General features: G+C 51.7%; 1 protein-coding gene across 1 annotated transcript in view; it reads right to left on the bottom strand.

The window, feature by feature from the left end:
* The window catches only part of RAB17 (RAB17, member RAS oncogene family), a 21,831-nt gene extending 6,639 nt beyond the window's left edge, over positions 1 to 15,192 (bottom strand). Inside the window, exons 1-2 of the mRNA XM_007452907.1 lie at positions 15,016 to 15,192; positions 8,659 to 8,818 (exon numbers count right to left, since the gene is read on the bottom strand). Of these exons, the coding sequence (XP_007452969.1) occupies positions 8,659 to 8,815 (157 nt within the window). The 5' untranslated portion in view covers positions 8,816 to 8,818; positions 15,016 to 15,192. The remainder of the gene's footprint in view (positions 1 to 8,658; positions 8,819 to 15,015) is intronic.
* Between the last annotated feature and the right edge of the window lie 1,269 nt (positions 15,193 to 16,461).

Genomic DNA, 16,461 nt, shown 5'->3' with positions numbered 1-16,461 from the left:
CTGGGCCCGTGAGCCATGGCCGCTGAGCCTGCGTGTCTGGAGCCTGTGCTCCACAGCGGGAGAGGCCACAACAGTGAGAGGCCTGCATACCGCAAGAAAAAAAAAAAGTTCTGCCCCCATAGCGTATGGGGTATGTCATATACAGAACTAGACCAGGGACTGGGAGGGGCCAGGGGTGAGACTCCAGGCAAAGCTTCTGTCCTGCCCAGACCCGGGCTGGGTTGGAAGCTTGTTGGGAGATTCTGGTAAATGTAGCCACATGCTTGAAGTTAAATTTTTCACTCCAAGGCCAGTGTGTTAGTGTCCTGGGGTTGTCATAACAAATAACCACAAAAAGTGTGGGTTAAAACAGCAGACATTTATCCTTTCAGTCTGGGGGCCAGAGGTCCAAAATCAAGGTGTTTCCAGTGTTGGTTCCTTCCAGAAGTTCTGAGAGGGAATCTGTTCCATGCCCCCTCCTGGATCCTGGTGGGGACCAGCAACCGTCGGTGGTCCCTGGCTTGTAGATGCATCTCTCCCGTCTCTGCCTCTGTCTTCACATGGCCACCCCCTCTGCATCTTTATGTTCTCCTGTTACAGAGACACTGGTCTTGGGATTCAGGGCTCACCCGAAATCCAGGAATATCCTTAACTAGTTACATCTGCAAACACCCTTTTTCCAAATAAAGCCACATTCATAGGCACTGGGAATTAGGAGGAGGATGAATCTTTTGGGGGACACAATTCAATCTGCTACAGACAGAGAATAAGAGACAAGTCTGGGCTGAGATTTTTAGCATAGAAAGGGTAAGATCATGATTCTCTCTCATGAGAATCTAGTTTGGGGTGACTCCTAAATGGAAACCTCTGCCTGCACATCTTGCATTTTTCTGCTCGTCCACAAACTTGAAGTCAGATACACTTCCTAGGTGTTATGGACTGAATGATTGTATCCTCCCAAAATTCACATCTAGAAGCCCTAACCCTCAGCATGATAGTATTTGGAGATGGGGCTTTTGGGAGGCGATTAGGGTTACATGAGGTCATGAGGGTGGGGCCCTCAGGATGGGATTAGTGCCTCTGTAAGAATGCACTCCTTCTCTCTCACTGTCTCTCTCTCTGTCTTCTTCCCTCTGTCTCCTCTCTCTGTCTCTCTGTCTCTCTGTCTCTGTCTGTCTGTCTGCTCTCTCTCTCTCTCTCTCTCTCTCTCTCTCTCTCTCCCCTCCCTTCCATGCAAACACAAAGAAGAGGCCATGGAAGCACACAGCCAGTTACCTAGATGGCAGCTACCCATAAGCCAAGAAAAGAGAGCTCAGGATGAAAACTACTTTGCCAACACCTCACTTTTGGACTTCCAGCCCCCAGAACTATGAGAATAAACCTCTGTTATTTAAGGCATCCAGTCTGTGGTGTTTGTTATGACAGCCCAGCAGAACACCACACCAGGTCAAACAAAGCTGCCGCCTTCAGCTCAACAGTAGGACTGACAGCTCCCAGCTCATACAGGGCTACTGTCAGGACTGAGCAGGACAGAAGCTCCATTAAGACTGTTGAGGTCTTGAGGGTGAGGGCCATGCCTGGGCCTTGGAGGGAAGTCTATCAGCTGCAACAAACTCTGTCGACTTGCTTCAACCTTAGAGATCCCAGCTTCCTCCTTTACCAAGAGTCAACAGTGCCCTCTTCCCAGGGCGGTTGTCAAACCCAGGAGAAAAGAGACGAGGTGCAGGGTGTGGCACCTGACGCCCCTTCCTCCCCTCCCCCCCCCCCAAGAGTCGGGCCTCTAAAGACTTGAGATGAATATAAACACATTTGAAGTCCCCTATGTGGGCTTTCCTACCCCCCCCCCCCCCCCCCCCCCCCCCCCCCCCCCCCCCTCCGCTCTCCCGGCTCACTGTCTGGCAACAGCAGCCTTTGATCCACACCCTTTGCCTGTTTGCTATCAGGTCAAATCACACTTCTGCGTGCGATTTTGGTTTCATCCTAAAAGTCATCACTGCCAGGTTACAGGTGGGCATAAAATTCAGGTTTGCCTCCTTTGCTTAACAATCTTAGCTTCTGATATTTTCCTTTTCTACTCTGAAAACGATGGCTGGTGGTTGAATTTAAATCAATGTAAAATCCCAACCGATTTCCAAGGAGCGCAGGGTTGTCACACCGAGCAATGACGTGGCATAAGTGGCTTTTGGATATTCACAGACCGCAGCACCTCGTCTACCCTGGAGAGAGACACAGACCCCCCAGGTGGGCCCCTGGGCTGGTATCCGAAACAAATTTCCATCCCCTGCCCCGTGAACTCCTGGCTCCAACCCACAAAAGAGCCCACATGTATTACCTTCCTTGTTCAGAAACCCACTGACCACATTTTCTACCTGTTCACAGCTAAAGCCAAAAAGTGATTAAAAAGTAAACTTCCGAGATATTCAAACAGACTGGGAGATTTTTCCTGAAATGATGTTGGCAACAAGCTGGGGTGTGGGAGCAGGACCGGGCCCAGAACCCAGAATTGTCCACATTTCTAGAATACGCTGGTGGAGATGATACACCGGCACATTTTTACCAGACCATACTCTGAACCGGGGCCACCTGGCACTGCTTTATATGGTGACACAAAGCAGGGCTCCAGCCTCCTCTGGCCCCAGCACAGACCTCAACACAGGAGCCCCAGCGGTGGGGACACTTGGGGACGCTTCCGGCCCCCTCCCCAGCCTCTGGAAGCTGGCATGCCTTCCACTTGCTGAGCTGAATGGACCCCCAGTGGGCAACGAATGACAAGAGAATTCACTGGGGGTTGTTCTCCAACTTGCATTCTGTTGCGCCCAATTAAAAGGTGTCTCAACTAAATGTTAACACAAGGAAATGTTTTGCTTTTTGACCTTTTAATTTAAACAAACGGCCTATGCTGCTCACTGAAGCCCTCTCTGCAGCGCTCTCTTTTCTGTAAAAGTCACGTGCTGCTTCCTGGTGGAAGGGAACACGACATGGGTGACTTCTCAGGGTCACCTGGGCGCCAGCAATGTTTCATTCAGCAGGGAAGGGAGGTGGGGCGAAATCCAGCACCTTTCGCACCTTTGCTGCCCCAGGCAAGGCCCAGCTGGTCCAAACTGGCTTCTGCCAGCAAATCCGAACACAAGCACTAGATGTCACCACCCCTCCAAAGATGTCACTAAAACGTGCAGGGCAGGGAACTGGGCCAGAATTTCCCCTGCTGCCTTTCAGGATTCCAGGATGAGGGGTCTGCGGGAGCTCTTGGTGCTCCAAGCTCCCAGCCACCATAAGCACGTCTGGCAGCTGCCCACCTCCCCTGCCAGCCCCTGTCTCAGGTGGGCCTGGCGGGCTTTGCGGTGCTGGGGCAGCCAGGAGTTCAGGGGGTTCTGGTCTCCTCTCAGCAGGCCACGCCCTCGGGAGGCTGTGCTCAATTCTACTCTGGCTTTGCTTTGGTACAAGAGTCTGTCACCGCCTGCCACAGTTACGGCTCCGGCTTTCTCCGGAAGGACAGGTCTTGCCGCAGGGTGGCTGGAACCCTGTCTCGGCCCGGGGGCTCTTCTGAAGAGCTGTGCCCAGTGCTCGTGTAACCCTCCACTGCAGGGCCACTCCACACACTCACCGACAGATCCAGACCCTCTGGAGGGGCCCAGGGACCCCCTCTCTTCTCCAGGGCTGGAATGTCTTGCAGCTGGCCTGCCCTGAAGGCAGCACCACCAAAGACATGCCAGGCCCTGGTCCCACCCCCGCCCTCGGGAGTGTGAGGGTGGCCACGTCTGAGGAAAGGGGGCAGCAGGAAAGGGTGACAACTGAAACCAAGTAGGACGCTGTGGGGCTCCTGGGCACAGAAGCCTTTCCATGCAGCCACTTTTGTTTGTAGGGAACAGACTCCAGCCCCCATGACCTTCCCTGAGTTCCAGAGGGCAGATTCGAACTGCTGCTAATCAGGGAAGGGAGGGGACGCAGAGACAAGGGAGGGGCAGCCAGGAAGCAGGAGAGCAGCCTTGGGCCAGGGCCCTGGTCCCTCCTCAAGGGATACACAGAGGGACTTACTTCCCTGGTGGCGCGGTGGTTAAGAACCCACCTGCCAATGCAGGGGACACAGGTTCAATCCCTGGTCCGGGAAGATCCCACATGCCGCGGAGCAACTAAACCCGTGCACCACAACTACTGAGCCTGCACTCTAGAGCCCAAAAGCCACAACTACTGAGACCACGTGCCACAACTACTGAAGCCTGTGGGCCTAGAGCACATGCTCCACAACAAGAGAAGCCACCGCAATGAGAAGCCCGCGCACCGCAACGAAGAGTAGCCCCCGCTCGCCGCAACTAGAGAAAGCCCGCGTGCAGCAACGAAGACCCAATGCAGCCAACAATAAATAAAATAAAATAAATAAATTTATTTTTAAAAATAAAGGATACATATAACAATATCTTTGAGCTCCTTACAGAACTAAAACCCCCAACAAACAGATGTCAGCCAACTGCATTCCAGAGAAGATCACGGTTTGATAACCTCATCAAGAACCACCTGAGGCCACATTAAAGGAGGCCCTGCACACACCCTGATCCTTATCAGCAACCCTGGCCTTGAAACATTGTTATAAAACTGCTCACTAAATCCTCCCGGGTTGGGACCCACAGTTTTCGAGGGCAGGAGCCCGCTGTCTCCCCCTTTGCCTGGCAAAGTAATAAAGCTATTCTTTCCTACTTTACCCCAAACTCTGTCTCTGAGATACAATTCCACACCGGTGCACAGAGGCTGAGCTTTCAGCATCCCAACCTTAAGTCAAAACGTGGTGATCCGTGACTTGACATCCTTTGTCGACCTTTCACGAAGCCCTCCCCCCCATAGAGCGAGCCACAGCTACTGAAGCCCGCGTGCCTTGAGCCTGTGCTCCGCAACGAGAAGGCACCGCACCGCAACGAAGAGTAGCCCCCGCTCGCCGCAACTAGAGAAAGCCCGCGTGCAGCAACGAAGACCCAATGCAGCCAACAATAAATAAAATAAAATAAATAAATTTATTTTTAAAAATAAAGGATACATATAACAATATCTTTGAGCTCCTTACAGAACTAAAACCCCCAACAAACAGATGTCAGCCAACTGCATTCCAGAGAAGATCACGGTTTGATAACCTCATCAAGAACCACCTGAGGCCACATTAAAGGAGGCCCTGCACACACCCTGATCCTTATCAGCAACCCTGGCCTTGAAACATTGTTATAAAACTGCTCACTAAATCCTCCCGGGTTGGGACCCACAGTTTTCGAGGGCAGGAGCCCGCTGTCTCCCCCTTTGCCTGGCAAAGTAATAAAGCTATTCTTTCCTACTTTACCCCAAACTCTGTCTCTGAGATACAATTCCACACCGGTGCACAGAGGCTGAGCTTTCAGCATCCCAACCTTAAGTCAAAACGTGGTGATCCGTGACTTGACATCCTTTGTCGACCTTTCACGAAGCCCTCCCCCCCATAGAGAGGACTGTACATCCCATTTTACAGACGAAAGCATGGCGCTGAGAGCCTAAGCCCTTGCCCTCGGCCGTCCCCTGTCCCCTCATTTGTAAGTTCAGCTCATATTTACCAAGGGCTTCCTGCAGGCCAAGCCCTGGGCGAGGCACCACCACCTTGTCCCCCAGCTGCCCCCGGGGAGGAGGTGAGGGCCCTCATCCTCTCCCTACGGCTCTGCTCCTCTTATGCCTCATAAAGCCAAGCCGTAGTGAGAAAGCAGTGGTCGTGTCTGCCTTCAAAGGGTTTCTGTACAACACAGACTGCCTCCCTTAGATTAAAGGGATATTCGTGGTCCATTGCCTCCTCTGAAAATTCAGGGAACTTCCCTGGCGGTCCAGTGGTTAAGACTCCGCATTTCCAAAGCAGGGGGCGCAGGTTCGATCCCTGGTCAGGGAACTAAGATCCCACCTGCTGTGCGGTGTGGCCAAACCAGAAAAAACAAAAACAGGGGGAATGTCTGCTTTTATAATAATATAATAATTATCATAGCATAATAATTAATAAAATCACATAGAATATAATACGTGACTAAATATCATATTATAAAAAATAATATTATTTATTTATTTTTATAAAAACTTAATAATCATTATAATATCCACCTGCAAAGGTCATAAGAACATCACAAGGTGTACAAGGCATGTAAAGTAGGCCCAGAGATGTACGTGGCGGAGACCATCATTCCCACAGGGGATTTAGCTCCTCAAAGCAAAGGAGGGCGCACTCATCTCTACTTCCCTTACACCCAGCTCAGTGGCTGGCACCTAGTAGGTGCTCCATAAATAGGCTGGTGGCTGATTGAATAAAGGACCGCTAAACCCACCTAGAGGGCTGGGGCCCACAACACTGATCCGGCAGCCCAGGAAGCCGGAGTGGAAGCCAAGGCCTAGGGCACCAGCCCCAGGGCAGAGGCGGGGTCCTGGGGAGATGAGCCTGGGCCTGGGGCAGGGGCACGGGCAGGAGGAGGATGGCCGGGGCCAGGCAGAGGACCAAGAGTGGAAAGGGCGCACCCCGCCCCCCACCCTGACCCGAGCCCAGGCTCTGTGCACGCTCCTGACCCTCGTAGGACCCCTGAAGAGAGCGGGGTGACTTGGACAGGCTGGGGAGGGCGACGGCTTGGCCCCCAACTTGCTGGAGCTAAAGGAAGCAGCGGAGGTGACTGGGGTTGGGGAGACAGGGCACCCCACCCACCGTCCACAGGCTGCAGCGCGCTGGACCTGCGGGTTTCTCGCTTGGGAGAGTTAGCGAACTTGTCTGCGCTCCCCTTTCCCTCCCCGGAAATACAGAACGCCAGCACCGCCCGCAGCCTCGGCCTGGCTCTGTGATTATGGGGCCTCTTCTGCCCCACAAGGTAGGTCAGAGTTGCAGGCCTCCCTGGGCCCACTAAGCTAAGTTCTCGACTCACCGTGAGTCCCCAGGCCACTCCATGCCCGCTGGAGCCCACCCCCTGGCCGCCCACTGCCTCCCGAGATACTGGCTCTCGAGCAGGGGTCCTAAACTTTTGGGGGGAAGTTCCCTGTAGTAAACATTTTAGGCTTCGAGGGAGGTACTGTCACCGTTGCCGGCAATCAACTCAAAGCCACCCTTCCAGAGGGAAAGCAGCCACAGAGGATACACAGGCATGAGCGGGGCTGTGTCCCCATAGAACCTTATTTGCAAAAACAAGCAGAGCCCTGTGAGCCGTGGCCTCAGACCTCGGTCTTAGAGTGAGATCCAACCCGACAAGCCGCCCGGTCTCGTCCCTGCTGTCTCCCTCCCCTGAATTGCAATCCAGATTCACACCCAGGCACACAGCCCTCAATATCCCAGCTTGGCCTGGCCCCCTTCTATGGTCTCTGCTCTCAACGAAACCCAGCTTGAAGCCAGACTTGGCACTTTGTCGTATTTTTTTAAAGCCCAGTCTGATATCACGGGTGAGCGGTGTCAACTTCCCTGCTGATGGAGAGGAGGTGGCCCTGCGTGCCCCTCAGCCGGCCTGAATCCACAGTCTTTACCAGCTCTCCCTGCGTTCCTGCCCTGGGGCCAGCCCTTCACCCTGCTTTTGCCCTTCTCACCACTATTTCTGGGGGCCTGGCTCTGGCAGGTCCCTTCGGGCCGCATGTTCCTCAGGGACTCAGGAACCACCCTCCTGAGAAGATTGAGGGCCCCCAAGGTGTTAATACCGTTTGCTGAATTTTGTGCTCTGTTTCTATGGTGGTGTGTCTGCTTGGCATCTTAGAGAACCCTCCATACCTAATGTGGGCCTGGGACAGGGGCCACACCCAACAGATACTTACTGAGTGAGTGAATGAATGGATGAGTGAATGAATGGATGAGTGAGTGAATGAATGGATGAGTGAGTGAGTGAATGGATGAGTGAGTGAGTGAATGGATGAGTGAGTGAATGAATGGATGGGTGAATGAATGAATGAATGAGTGGACACAGAGAAACGGAAGGCTTATCCATAGCGGAGTCCAAATTTCATACCAAAGATTTTGTTCCCAGTGAGGTGTCTCTTCCACCATGATGGCTGCCTCCCGAGAGGACTGGCACAAAGCACACAATGGGTTTCCCTATTTTAGGTGGGAAGTGGGGCTTTTCACCCCCAGACAGGATGTGAAGGAGACCAGTTGTCCACAGATGCGCCAAAGTCCCTCCCCTCTGAAAGCCACGACTTGCTATCCTCTTTAAGCAGTGCAGTGAGAGGGGCCTCCCTCCCTGCCGTCCCTTCCTACAGCACCCACCCTATCCGCCAGCCCAGGCCAGGTGGGTAAGCCGAGTCCAGGCAGAAAGGGAGCAGTGTTAGCAGGAGAGCAACCAGCCAGGGTGAGAGGCCGGCTTGTCTAGAGGGCTGAGTGGCAGAGCCTGGGGGCAGATTCTTCTGGGCTCCCCCCTCCACCAGCAGAAGCCCTCACACACCCAACCCTTTGGGGCCAGAAACTCTGTCCCTGATACACTACCCGCCCCCTCCCCGGCCCCCGCAGACTCCAGCTGAGCTGAAACCTGTCTGAGTTCTGGACTCCGTGTGCATGCCTGCCTGGGGTGGGCCTCAGGGCCTCCCTGCACGTGCCAGGCACTGCCCGAGGCTCCAGGAGAGCCTGGGAAGTTCCCAGGCGGCCTCGTCCCCAGGTGCCCCTCATGTGGGTCAGCAGCCCTGGCTTCCCCACCAGGAGACGAAGGAAGGGTGCCCTGTCCCGTCACTTACATCCCACGGTCGGCAGGATGCTCTTGAAATCATTCTTCACATACTGGAGAGCCAAGCTGGACTTGCCCACAGAACCACTGCCCAGGAGGACCAGCTTGAAGATGCAGGCCTGGCCCAGGGCAGCCCCGGGCCAGGAGGCCCCATCCACCTGCGCCATGCCCTGCAGAGAGACAATGATGGACGGAGGCTGAATGTCAGATGCCAAATAATCTCAGCAAGTGCACCCCCGGGATGCTGCTGCCCTGGATGAATATGGACAGCCTTGAATGGAAAGGAGCTCCAAGTCAGAGGCACCTGGCTTGCCACTCTGCACCCCATCTCCCCTTCTGGAAAGTGGGGTGAACAATAGCTATAATATACGCCTGCTGTGAGTGAGTGAATGGATGAGTGACTGAATGAATGAATGAGTGGACACAGAGAAACGGAAGGCTTATCCATAGCGGAGCCCAAATTTCATACCAAAGCTTTTGTTCCCAGTGAGGTGTCTCTTCCACCATGACGGCTGCCTCCTGAGAGGATTGGCACAAAACACACACTGGGTTTCCCTATTTTAGGTGGGAAGTAGGGGTTTTCACCCCCGGACAGGGTGAAAGTGTTGTGAGGTGCTTGCAAAGCGTGTCCACGGTGCCCGGCAGGGGCCTATGCAAATGAACGGCTTCGTACCCTGCAAAGTAGTGATTGTGTGCTAGTCATCATACTGGCTCATTGCCCTCTTTCCATCACCTCTCACTTTTGAAAAACCTATGACTTATTCCAAAAAGGTTCTGAAATACCTAAAATGTACAGCACTCTCTCAATTGTGGTTCATGGATTAAAATTTGTGTTTCAAGAAAATCTATTTACAAAAAAGTTTGGTGTTTCAAGGACCTCAAAACATTGCATTCCTTCCCACTGTATTGAAAGCCTCAGAACCCACAGTGATATGCCCTGGAGAAAAACGGCTCTGTGATCAAAATTAATTTGGGCAAACCCTGCACATGTTTTCATCGTAGAAAATTTCAAGCATGTACCAGAACAGAGAGGATGGAGGTCATTCTGGGGGACCTCAGATCTCCATCATCCCCCTCCACAAGAATCAGCTGTAGCCAATCTTGTTTCACCCACATCCCCAAACCCCCCTTCCTCCGAAGATTAGTTTGAGGGAATTCCTAGACATCCTATTAATTCTCCTGCAAATCTCAGTATACGTACATGCATCCTCTTTTTCTCTGTAATTTATTTGTTGAAGAAATCAGATTGCCTTGTAGTTTCCAATCTGGATTTTGCTGATTGCATCCCTATGTTGTCACTGAATGTGTTCCCTTGAACCCTGATTTTCTGTAGCTTGGTGGCTCAGAACAGAAATCTGATTGGATATAGGCTATCTTTTGGCAAGAATACTGTCCTGAGTGTGGTGGGCATTTCCTCAGGAGGCAAATAATGTCTGGTGGTGTCTCTGTGATGTTAGCAGCCATTGAAAACTGTCCCTATGTCCACTGTCTCATTCGGGGGCTGCAAACTGGTAGCATTCCACTGTTATCATTTTGTCTTCATCTATTATCTGGATTGCATCTAGAGAAAACTTCCCCTGAAAAATACCCAAACCCACCTCAGAGCTAGCCTGTCCAGTGAACAAAGCCTCTCATTGCAGTGGGTGGGAATGGAGGAAGGGAAGGGATTTTGAAGAGGGAGGGAGAAAAGCGAGAGCAGTAGGAAGCAGACCCTGTTTCCTCACTGTCCCCAACAAGCAGCCACAGCCACAGACTGGTCTGGCCTGCCCTGTGGGGACAAAAGGAAAAGAATCGAGTTTGGGATCAAAGTTTAAAAACAAACAGGACTGAGTCCTAAATACCAACAAGACTTTCTAAACAGAAAGTGACTGGAGTTACAGGGTCTGGCAGAGAAGGGTTCACAGGCCCATCCACTCCCTGGCTAAAGGGACACAGCAGAGCTGAATGGTTATTGGAAAGCATGTCTGGAACCCCATCTTCCATGGGATGCTCTCAAGTTTCACCATCGGGGATGATGCTTAATTGTGTCAACGGACAACATCCCGCCAGGGCACCCTGCAAATTCCTCTGCACCCCGCAGACCCACAGGTGCCCCGGGGGTTGGGGAATGGAGTTCTGCAGGGGCCAGTCCTCTCTCCAGAACCCACCACCCATGCAGGAATTCAAAGCAGTCCTTCTACAGATTTCTGATCCACTGGTAGAAATTAAACTCAAAGGCAAAATAAAATAAACACCAGGAACAAATGGGGGAGCCCCCCAAAGTGGCTGGCCCTCCAGGGATAAAATGACAGCCTATGATTCAGCTCTACAGGCCAAAGGGCAAATCAGAGTCCGGAATGAGGATAGAAGCCGCAGGAAAGATAACAAAAAGTTGTTGGCTCAAAGTTCAGAGGTTGCTAGAGCTGCTTACCTGTCAACCCCACGGCCTAATCATCTGGGGAATTTGCCTTACGGTAAAGCTGCTACATCTGCTCTCTTCTCTCTGTTCACGTTGATGCAAATCCCTCTCCCACCACAGCCTCCTGCTGGTCTCACAACTGCCACCCTTACCCCACGCCCTCATCCCCGATCGTGTGTCCAGTCCCCATAAATAGCAGTTCATAAAAGAGAGAAAAGTCTCTGCATCATGGGGCCTACAGCTCCCTGTTCCTCCTCTTGATGGAAATGATCTGTTTCCAGCTCTGCCTTAATTCGTAGAATTATTTTTTTCTTGGTTCTCTCTCTCGCCGGGCTATAACTGCTCACAAAAGCAAAGACAGTATTCACTGAGATTACAGTAGGTGCTCAATAAATGTCTCGTGCATATCCGTGGGGATGGCTTAGCAAGTCATAACTAGACAGACATGCTGTTTCCACCGCATAGTTTGCACAGCCAGTCCAACCCCAGGGAGCTTGTCAAAAAGTGGGCTGGGGCTTCCCTGGTGGTGCAGTGGTTGAGAGTCCGCCTGCCGATGCGGGGAACGCGGGTTCGTGCCCCGGTCCGGGAAGATCCCACATGCCGCAGAGCGGCTGGGCCCGTGAGCCATGGCCGCTGAGCCTGCGCGTCCGGAGCCTGTGCTCCGCAACGGGAGAGGCCACAACAGTGAGAGGCCCGCGTACCGCAAAAAAAAAAAAAAGAAAAAGAAAAAGAAAAAGCGGGCTGGGATCTCTGCAGAAAGAGAGACCAGGAGGGGCATCCAGCACGTGCTGGGACCAGCTTCCTCCAGGCAGCTCAGCCCGAGTGACCAAGAAAAGCAGAAAGTTACAGGTTTAAAGGCCACCCGGCATTCAGATTGAGACAACGTATTCAGATGAGGCTGCTGTAACAGCACGTAAAACCTTGACCAACTTAAAGTGGTTTTGCCTCCTTAAAGAGGTGGGTTGACTAATCAAACCCGGAGTTACGGTACAGAGACAGCACTGCGCATACACAAGGAGGGAACCCACGTCTCCAGGATGACCCCCGAACCAAGAGGCTCCAGACTAGGGAACTCAAAGAATAGAAATGTTGCCACCGGAGCCCTTTAGGAAGGACAGGTCCTTTAATAAGGAAAATCTGGCTTCCAGGAGCGCGCGCGTAGCTTATAGGGACTGATTCAAGACTAGCCAGTTCGCTTCCAAGTTTAAAATTCCCCGAAGCCCTTAAATTTTGCCCCAAACGTGGATTGCAGAGAGCCTTGCCGGTCGACCTCGAATTAAACTTCTGTCTTTTCTCAAAAGCCAGTTTCATAGTCTTGGCTTCTATGCTTGTTGGGCAGGGAGCCCTTGCCCTACAACACTGCGGGGGAGGGGGGGCCAAGGCTAATGGACCCGCCATCTCCACTGAGGCGCAGGGTGACCGTGCTCAGGGCCCCTGCACGGCTCGGCTGCACACAGGTTTCTACTGCAGTGGAGCAACAAGCCTCCGGGGGTCCTGGCGTTACCCCACCTTACAGAGAGGCCCAGCAGCTTTTCTAAGAGAAAGTTGCAGGAGTCCAAGCCAGAGCAGGCTCACGGAGGAGGATGGGGGCGGGGGAGGGATGGATTGGGAGTTTGGGGTCAGCAGGTGCAAACTATTATATATCGGATGGATAAACAACAAGGTCCTACTGTATAGCACAGGGAATTATATTCACTATCCCGGGATAAACCATAATGGAAAAGAATATGAAAAGGAATGTATGTATATGTATAACTGAATCACTTTGCTGTACAGCAGAAATTCACACAACATTGTAAATCAACTATGCTTCAATAAAACAAATTTAAAAGCAAATTTTTTTTTAAAGCCAGAACAGGCTGCCTTCACGTCCACACTGGATTCACCAGGCACGAGCATCATTTCAGTCACTTACAGAGGCAGCAGGACCTGCGCTCCATCCACATCAAGAACCGCTGGTGCAATGAGCCTGCCTGGGAGCAGCTGGCCTGACCTCATTGCCCAAAAGACGGTCAGCTCAGTAGCAAGCCCTCACTTATAAACCACTTTTTTTTTGGCCTAATGTAGAGAAACAGAGAGTAGAGTGGTGGTGAACAGAGGCTGGGGTGTGTGTGGGAATTGGGGTGATATTGGTAAAAGGGTGCAAACTTCAGTTGTAAGATTGACAGGTTCTGGGGATCTCATGTACAGCGTGATGATGATTAAAGCTAATATGGTATTATACACCCGAAAAGTATTAAGAGAGTAGATCTTAAGTGTTCTCACCACAAAAAGAAATGGTAATTATGTGACGGGGTAGAGGTGTTTTTGCAATACGTAAATGTACCCAATCAACACGTAACATACCTTAAATTTACCCAATGTTATATATATGTCAATTGTGTCAATAAAGCTGGAAAAAAGGAACACTTTTAAGAATGGAATTCCCCAGGTTTCTGTGCCACCCCAGGCTAATACCTTGTTTCTTGCGAAAATACTTAAAGCACCTGCTTAGAAGCAGATATCCCACAGATTTGTGCTGTAATTTTACATAAAGAAAGTTCTAACACACCTACAGCAATTCTCAAGTATTTAAAGACGCCCCTTTAAGTTCTCCTTGCTATTTATATGCACTAATTAATAAAACTCTCCTTAAGTCAAGAAAATCTTTAGCCCCAGACATGTCTGAATTAACCAAAATCGGTGGAGTATGAATAAACATGCCATTACTATGATACCACATACAGGTGACACATCTCTTTATCTAAAAACATTATTTTCCAATAAATATAAACACATAATTATCAATATGAAAAAAATGAAATTACCCATAATCCCACACCCTTAATACAACGAGGGATGGTATTTTGCCTACTTTCTTCTAATTTTTTGTTTAAGAATCTTAAAAACAAACCATCATTTTAACATAAAATTATGCATCTTACATTAAGAAAAAAAGTAAGACATATGAAGGGCATATGTTGTAGATGCATTTGACCTATGTGTTTTTAATGACCACATAATACCCCTACAACGATTCCAATTTCCTGAACTGTTTCTCTGTTACTGGATTTTTACTTGGCTTTAATTGTTTTTTCTCTGTAATAAATAAGACTGCAGTAAGCATTTTCATGTATGAGTCTTCGTGTGATTACACGTTGATTAGAGGTTGAAGCCCTCTGTTCAGAGAGGACTCCAATTGAAAAATGTGACTCCTGACCCAGCTCCTGGAATTTCATGAAGACAGGGTTACTGAAGTGTCTCTAAACGCAGAGACGATCTCAAGAATGCCACGTTCGTGATCGGGGGCCAACAGGGACACCCTCCGGAGCATTTCGGTTTCGGGCTTTTCATTTCTGACAAGCTCATCTCCTTGCACCAAGGGAAAAAGGAGAGATTGCAAGTCCAAACCAGTCTTCCTGGGGGAGGGTCGCTCCAGGGAAGCGTCTGATCTGCCGAGTCCGTTGCCAGCGAGCACGTCCTCCTCCAGCTCTCCCCGCCCAGACGTGTAAGGAACGCAGGGATTACTGTGCAGTTGTTTACTCTGAGGTCAGTCGGTAGCACTTGGGCACCGTGATCCGTTTGAAATGGATTCCTGTAAGGGCTCCTATTCATTACGTTCAAGCCTTTAACTGGATTTTCCCAGAGGCCACTCTTTAAATAGGAATCTCCTTCCAGGACCCTGACCTAGCAAGCCATCGGGGACAAGCAAGGACACCTCTGGCGCTCAGGAGAACACACTCCTGGCTCTTCACTTCACCCTTTTGATTCTGTGCCCTGGGCCTCGGGCACAGACACACGTCAGACACAAAGGTGCAGGCACACATGACACACACAGATACACTCACACCCACGGATACATTCACACTCACATACATGCACACAGACACAAATACACACAGACCCACAGATACAAACAGACACACATCGATATTTGCACACAGATACACGCACACACTCGACAAAGTACACAGAAGTTTAAACAATGACTCACCTGTTCCCCAGGCCTGGTCACTTCCAGTGAGCCTGACACCCTGTCATCACCGGGTCCCACAGGGCCCCCTACGTGCGTCCCCTTTCTCCCCGCTTCTGGCCAGGGGAAAGTTCTGTTCCCTCAACAGGCGGGCTGGGGCGTGGCCGTGGCCCCAGGGCCAGGCAGAGGCTCGCAGAAAACAGGTGAGAGGAAGCAGCCTCGGGCCAAGGCGATGCCCAGCCACCTCCCCCAGGGTCAGGCCTCCTCCCTTCCCGAGAGGCTCTCAGGGCAAGGTCCGCTGTGGTCAGGTGGTCACCTGGGGCAGCGGGAGGCTGGACCTTAATGCAGGCGCTGTGGGTGCACCTGGGCACCTGCCGGAAGTCACGCTGAGTTTCTCAGTTTTGTCACGAGTCTCATTTCAATGCTGATTTATTTCCCTCTGCTCCTCCCTCGAGCTGTGGGGCTCTTTGTTGCACTTGAAACTAGTAGCCCAGAAGATAAGGAAGTATTTGGGTCAAATGAATTCATTCCTGCCACAAACAGCTGGGCGCCAGCGCTGGGGGCCCTGAGCCTGGAACCAGGGGCGAGGCAGGGTGTGCTGGTCCTGGGGTCAGACCAGCCCATCCTGCCTGGATGCCTTGGGGTGGGGGGCTGTATTTCCCAGATGCCTTCTCCCAGCAACCTGACTGCATCGCCCGGGAGGTGGGAGGGTCTAGGCACTAGACGGAGGGCAGGGGACTTTTTCCTGGTCCTCCCAAATTCTTCGACTCTAGCTGCGGAGTTTCCCGCCTCAGCAATGATGGAATAGCCTCTTTGAGATAAGATTTTCAGAGTCTCCGAGCACTGGGGTAGGGGGAGCCAGATGCTGAGAAAGGTAGAAATTTGTCGGCCACGAATCTGTCTGCAGGCACAGTGTGCAGAAAGCTGGCTTTCTTTATGTTCTCATAACTCATCTTAATTTCAGTGAGACACGCTCTGTCAGCTCCGTGGTTCCCCTGCGCCCTGCGGGGTCCTGGGGTCTTCTGTTGGAGGGGACACCTGTGTAGGTTCCAGTGGGGACTCCCTCCCACCATCCCTCCAGGGCCAGCCTCTCTCGGCTGCACCCACACCATCCTGGGGACAGGGGTTCTTCCCCCACACAATCATTTCGTCCGGGGTGCAGCCACCTCCCCGGGTGCCACCACATAATTGTCCTGTCACTTTGGAGACTGAGAACCTCTCTCCCCTTTTGAATGATGTCCTCATCCCCGACCCACAGACCGGGAACCAAAGGTCTGGGTGCTGACCTACTGCTCTGCCCAGAGAACCCGTGTGACAGAGGGTCCACCTCTGATGCAGGTGAAGGTGCTTTTCTCTAACGGGGATGGGCGTCTCCCCAGTTATCGTGAAGCATCCACCTTCCTGCAGGTTGATAGGGGCGCAAAATGGGAGAGGGTTGTAAAGATTAGTCTTGTGGCAGGAAT

Source organism: Lipotes vexillifer, unplaced genomic scaffold (genome assembly GCF_000442215.2).
Source record: "Lipotes vexillifer unplaced genomic scaffold, Lipotes_vexillifer_v1.1 scaffold652, whole genome shotgun sequence".
Lineage (NCBI taxonomy): Eukaryota > Metazoa > Chordata > Mammalia > Artiodactyla > Lipotidae > Lipotes > Lipotes vexillifer.
This window is presented reverse-complemented; position numbering and strand designations above follow the sequence as displayed.